The sequence below is a fragment of the Solanum tuberosum genome, unplaced genomic scaffold (genome assembly GCF_000226075.1).
Source record: "Solanum tuberosum cultivar DM 1-3 516 R44 unplaced genomic scaffold, SolTub_3.0 scf00234, whole genome shotgun sequence".
Taxonomy (NCBI): domain Eukaryota; kingdom Viridiplantae; phylum Streptophyta; class Magnoliopsida; order Solanales; family Solanaceae; genus Solanum; species Solanum tuberosum.
In genome coordinates this window covers 171,603-177,711 of record NW_006239168.1, presented here as the reverse complement: position 1 = coordinate 177,711, position 6,109 = coordinate 171,603, and the positions used below count along the sequence as shown (strand labels likewise).

General features: G+C 36.5%; 2 protein-coding genes across 2 annotated transcripts; both read right to left on the bottom strand.

Moving 5' to 3' along the window:
• Positions 1-1,199: 1,199 nt before the first annotated feature.
• On the bottom strand, positions 1,200-2,135 carry LOC107062577 (uncharacterized mitochondrial protein AtMg00810-like). The gene has a single exon (XM_015313372.1). It carries the CDS (start codon positions 2,133-2,135, stop codon positions 1,200-1,202), a length of 936 nt encoding a protein of 311 aa, XP_015168858.1.
• Positions 2,136-3,481: 1,346 nt separating this feature from the next.
• On the bottom strand, positions 3,482-5,407 carry LOC107062576 (uncharacterized). The gene has a single exon (XM_015313371.1). It carries the CDS (start codon positions 5,405-5,407, stop codon positions 3,482-3,484), a length of 1,926 nt encoding a protein of 641 aa, XP_015168857.1.
• Positions 5,408-6,109: the final 702 nt, after the last annotated feature.

Sequence of the window (6,109 nt, the reverse complement as noted above, 5' to 3'; positions counted from 1 at the left end):
TCATTTTGCAATCAAAATTCAGAATTATCCTTAAAAAATTTATTGTCAAATAATTTGGTTGACCGTAATATATGTGGGGATTTATAGTTCAATTCTGATCTTTGTTGCTTGGTATATCTTCTACAGTAAATTAATGAAAATAGATTTCATTTGTTGAAATTCAATTTTCCTTTGATGAAATTGATATAAAATATAAATGTGTACCAATACATAGTAATGTTGTCATTTCCCTTGTTTTCTACGTCCATGACCAAAGTTTCTCCGGCCCCAACATATATAGTTGGCCCGGAGAATTGTTGGTTGACTGTGAGAATTTTCTTAGATTCACAGAGTCTTTCAAAAGTAACTTCTTCAATCTGGTCATGTATAAATGCAATGCAAGATAAAATTGATTAGTACGTAACAAAGACAAGAATTTTAATAATTACTTGCAAGAAAATGAAGATGGAAACTTACAACAAAATGAGAAACATTATTTTGTGTAGACATAACAAACTGAACCGCGATAAATATGAATAGGCGCAAGCTGTTGTTTATTAATTTCACTTGTTTTTCGTACCTCATAATTTTTTCGTCTTAGGAGTTAAAATGAAATTGGGAGAAAATATATATACGGAGAATGGGATAGTAAAATGTATTGAAAAATAATCTGGAAGATTTGTTAGAATTAACGAAGTGAAATCTTCATTCAATGCAACTAAGAAATGAAGGCATGAATACAATGCTATATATTCACAACTAGGAAGCTTCTAGAATATAACTGAATCTAACTAACTAACCAACTTGATGTGACTGCCTAACTAACTTGACGAAATACAATACAAAATAATTAGCTAACTAACTATCAACTCAATTGACTAATTATCATATTGATCATCCAATTCCAATACTCCCCCTCAAGCTGGATGTATTGAACAGATTCAGAAATTCGAGCTTGTCAATTAGAATGTCATGTTGCACTCTTCCTAGAGCCTTTGTCAATAAATCTGCTTGTTGGTCCTTGGTATGAATGTATGAAGTTTTGATCAACCCCTTTTGTATTCTTTCTCTGATGAAGTGACAGTCTATCTCGATGTGTTTAGTACGTTCATGAAATACTGGATTAACTGCAATTTGTATGGTAGCCTTGCTGTCACAATGAATGTTGGCTGGTCCAATCAATTTCACACCCAATTCTTGAAATAAATTTGTGACCCAAACTACTCAGCTGTTAAAGTAGCTAAACTTCTATACTCTGCCTCTGCTGAAGATCTTGACACTGTGTTTTGTTTCTTTGATTTCCAAGAGATCAAAGAATCACCAAACTTCAAAAGAAACCCAGTGACAGATCTCCTGGTGTTTGGACAAGCAGCCCAATCTGCATCACAAAACCCTGTGAGGGAAAATTTCTTGTCTGCACTCATCAACAATCCCTTGCTAGGTTCTCCCTTAATATATCTTATCACCTTTAGTGCTGCGTCCCAGTGTGAAATTTTTGGTTGCTGCATGAATTGACTTAGGGACTGTACTGCAAAAGCTATATCCAACCTTGTGTTTGTTAGATATAATAACTTTCCTACAAGCCTTTGGTATTGTGTAACATCTGTAAACAAGGCATCACTGTTATTGGTTCCTTCATCAAACTCCACACTGGTCAATTTCATGTTGCATTCCAATGGTGTTGGAGCTGTTTTAGCACCAGCTAGACCAACTTCTGAGATTAGCTCCAGGGCATACTTTCTTTGGTTCATCACTATCCCTTGGTTAGACCTAAGAAACTCAATTCCTAGGAAGTATTTGAGTTCCCTCAAATCTTTGATCTTGAAATTACTGTGCAGTACATGTTTTGTTTCTTCTATCAGAGTGGCATCATTTCCTGTGATAAGTAAATCATCTACATATACTAGTATAATCACTATCCTCTTACCTCTCTTCTTGGTAAACAATGAGTAGTCCAAATGGCTCTGAATATATCCTGAATTGTATAAGGCAGTAGTCAATTTTGCATTCCACTGTCTTGATGCCTGTTTAAGTCCATAAAGAGACTTAACCAACTTACACACCATGTTTTCTCCTTCTAATTTGAACTCCTTAGGCAACTCCATGTACACTTCTTCAAATAGATCCCCTTGTAAAAATGCATTGAATACATCCATTTGGTAAACCATTCAGTGCTCAGCAGCAGCCAATGATATTATTGTCCTAATAGTAACCATTTTCACCACTAGTGAAAAAGTCTCTTGGTAATCTATACCCTCAGTTTGATTGTACCCTTTTGCAACTAATCTTGCTTTAAATCTGTCTATTTCCCCATCAGCTTGGTATTTTATTTTGAACACCCACTTACAACCTATGGTAGACTTCCCTGTTGGTAAACTTACTAACTTCCAGGTACCATTGTCCTCCAAAGCTTTGATTTCCAACTTCATTGCCTCTATCCATCTCTTGTCCTTGATAGCCTCTTCATAATTCTTAGGCTCAACTTCTGTAGAGAACTTAAATAAGTAAGATGCATAACTAGGAGAAATATCCTGATATGAGAGATACCTTCCTAGTGAATAAGGATGAGTTGTGTCCGATAGTTGAGTCACATAATCTTTCATCCAGATTGGTGGATTAGAGGTTCTAACAGACTGTCTAGTTCTTGTATGAACATTAGCTGGGACATGAGCCAAATCATTCCCATCACCAGGACCATGTTGACCAAGCTCAACAGTTACTTCAGGTTATGTTGCATGCAGATCATCACCATGCATGTCAATCTTAGGAAATACCTCCTCATGAAGTGATTCATGTATTTGAGGTATCACAATATCTTCGAAATCATCATTGTGATACAGATCAATCTTTGGAAATAATGGAAGCTCTTTGGTAACCATAGTTTTAAAAGGAAATATGTGCTCCTTAAAAACCACATCCCTGCTGATTATCATTTTCTTCTGACTCAAACTGTACATGACATACCCTTTTTGAGTGACTGAGTGCCCCAAAAACACACAAGCATCTACTCTTGGAGAAAACTTGTCACCTCTAGGCAATCTAGTAACATAACCCAAACATCCTAGTGTTCTCAAGTGATCAAGTTTGGCATTGACCTTGTGAAACACTTCATATGGTGTCTTTCCTCCCAAAACTGGTGTAGGCAATCTATTAATTAAGTACACAGCTGCAAGAACACATTCTCCCCAGAACTTAATAGGAATATGGCCATGAAATCTAAGAGCCCTTGCCACCTCAAGTACATGTCTATGCTTACGTTCAGCCACCCTATTTTGTTGTGAAGTATAGGAACAACTGCTTTCATGAACAATACCATGAGAACTGAGTAGTGCATTGCAGTCATTGTTGAAGAATTCAGCTCCATTATCATATCTCAACCTCTTAACAGTTGCATTGAATTGTGTCTTGACAAGGATAATAAAAGATTGCAAAATTGAAAACATATCACTTTTCAATCTTAACAAATATATCCAAGTCATTCTGGATTTGTCATCAACAATAGTCAAGAAAAATCTATATCCATTATGAGTAACAACTTTATATGGTCCCAAACATCCAAATGTATCAACTCAAAAACACTACTAGTTTTAGACAAACTCAAAGGAAAAGGTAATCTAGTCTGCTTTGCAAGTGGGCAAACTGGACAATCTTTGCAAATGTCATCTGTATCACTAAATGACAGAGGTAATTGACTTAGCACCTTAGCTGAATGATGGCCCATTCTGTTATGCCACAACATTTTATTCATCAACACTTCACTCTGTGTCATCAATAATGTCTCATCATTCTTGCCTCCTTCATGTGGTGGTTGACTGGGAAAGTAGTATAGCCCATCTAGTTCCCTACCAATCCCCTTCACCTTCCCATTTGAGAGGTCCTGAAAGACAACAAACTCAGGCAAAAAATTAACTGAACAATTCATTTGCCTGGTCAACTGTGCTACTGAGAGCAAATCAAATTTGAAAGCAGGAACCACCAATACATTTTCTAATGTATCACCAGCATGTGTTGTATAATTTCCAATGTGTGTGACTGAAGTGGTCTCTCCATTAGGCAAGTGCACTCTCCTATCCATACCACTCATGTCATTGGAAATAGAACTTAATCTATTTAGCTTAGAAGTCATGTGACAAGTAGCCCCTGAATTCACTATCCAACTGTCCTTATCTACACCAGTAAATAATGCTTTAGTGATAGGACCAGTTATACCTGCCATGTTTGCACTATTGACTCCTGAAGATGTTGCCTCTTCCTTATCCAGCATGTGTAAGAGCCTTTGGTATTGTCGTGGAGTATAAGTGTGTTGAGCTGCTATAGATGGTGCCTCTTGTGATCCCTGTGACTGAGAAACTGCAGGTTTATGTAGTGGAGCAAAACCATCTCGTACTGGATCAACTCGTACTTGATTTGCTGCTCCCTGATATTGCCTAACAGTGTTTTGCATTCCCTGCATTTGTCCTGTCATACCTTGATCATATCCAGATCCAGGCCTTTCAAGTGGTGGCTTCTTTTTGAATTTCCAATCAAGAGGGTAACCATTTAACTTGAAACAATCAAGCTTAACATGCCCATGCAATTTACAGTAATCACAGATTTGATCCCAATTCTTCTTCTTTGTTTGAGGAAATCTCACATTCCTCTTAATATGTTGTCCCTTCCCTGCATATAGTGCTGTTGATTCCAGCATGTCCTTTCTAGAGTGAGTGCCTGCAGTAGCCCTTTGGCTTTCATCTGCCATTATCATGGCATATGCCTTATTAACATTAGGCAATGGGCTCATCATTAGAATCTGACTTCTCGCTTGACAAAAAACTTCACTCAGTCCCATCAAAAATGCAAATAACCTCAGGTAAGCCAAATGATCTATGTAGCTTCTCGATTTATCACAGTCACATGATGGTGGGGGCATAGAAGCATCAAATTCATCCCATAACAGTCTCATTTTCGTATAATATCCAGAAACAGTCAAGTTACCTTGATGTATTGTACAGATCTCTCTATGCAACTGGTAGATCCTAGATCCATCAACCTTGTTGAATCGATCCTTGAGATCCCTCCACACCTCAGCTGCATCATCAGCGTATACAATTCCACTTAGCAATTCTTTCGAAACAGTGTTCATGATCCATGCTAGTACAAAACAATTGCACTTCTCCCATTGTTCCTCCAATTCCATCTTGTAATCACTCCTTTTACATGTTCCCAACACAAAACCCAATTTACTTTTTGCACGAAGATTGATGAGCATAGATCTGCTCCAAAGAGAATAGTTCTTTGTACCAGTGAGTTGTACTGTGGTCAGTATAGTCGCAGGAGTATCAGATGGATGAAGATACAATGGGTGATTTCCTTTCTTCTCAATGGAATCAAGCGTATCTGCTTGCATCACGGTCGCATTTCCAGTCGCATCTAATTCTCCAGTAGTCATCTCGTCCTCTGCTTCCACAAAGGATCTTCAATGGCGGAAAAGAAGAACTGCAGTTGAATTGAATCTCAATTCACAGCTCTGATACCATATTGAAAAATAATCTGGAAGATTTGTTAGAATTAACGAAGTGAAATCTTCATTCAATGCAACTAAGAAATGAAGGCATGAATACAATGCTATATATGCACAACTAGGAAGCTTCTAGAATATAACTGAATCTAACTAACTAACCAACTTGATGTGACTGCCTAACTAACTTGACGAAATACAATACGGTATAATTAGCTAACTAACTATCAACTCAATTGACTAATTATCATATTGATCATCCAATTCCAATAAAATGAACTGATAATTAGAAGTTGGATTTGAAAGTAAAATTACAACAAATTAAAGTTTTAATTAACCTGCAAGGAGGAATATATAGCTCTATTAACCCATTGCTTTTGTTCATACTACTAACGTATGTACCTAGTTAACTTTCTAATTTAGAAAAGCAAAATTAACTTCAATTTAATTTTTTATCTAAGTTCAAACTGCAGAAAATTCTCTTTTTTAGGATTAAAAAAAATCTTATTCATTGCGCCACACTTTATGTGATAGATAAATTTACTAATTTTGCGAAAAAAGTTCGATAATGTTTAAATAATATGTGAGCTACATAAGTAGATAAAATTGATTTAAAGCAATAACTTCAAATGT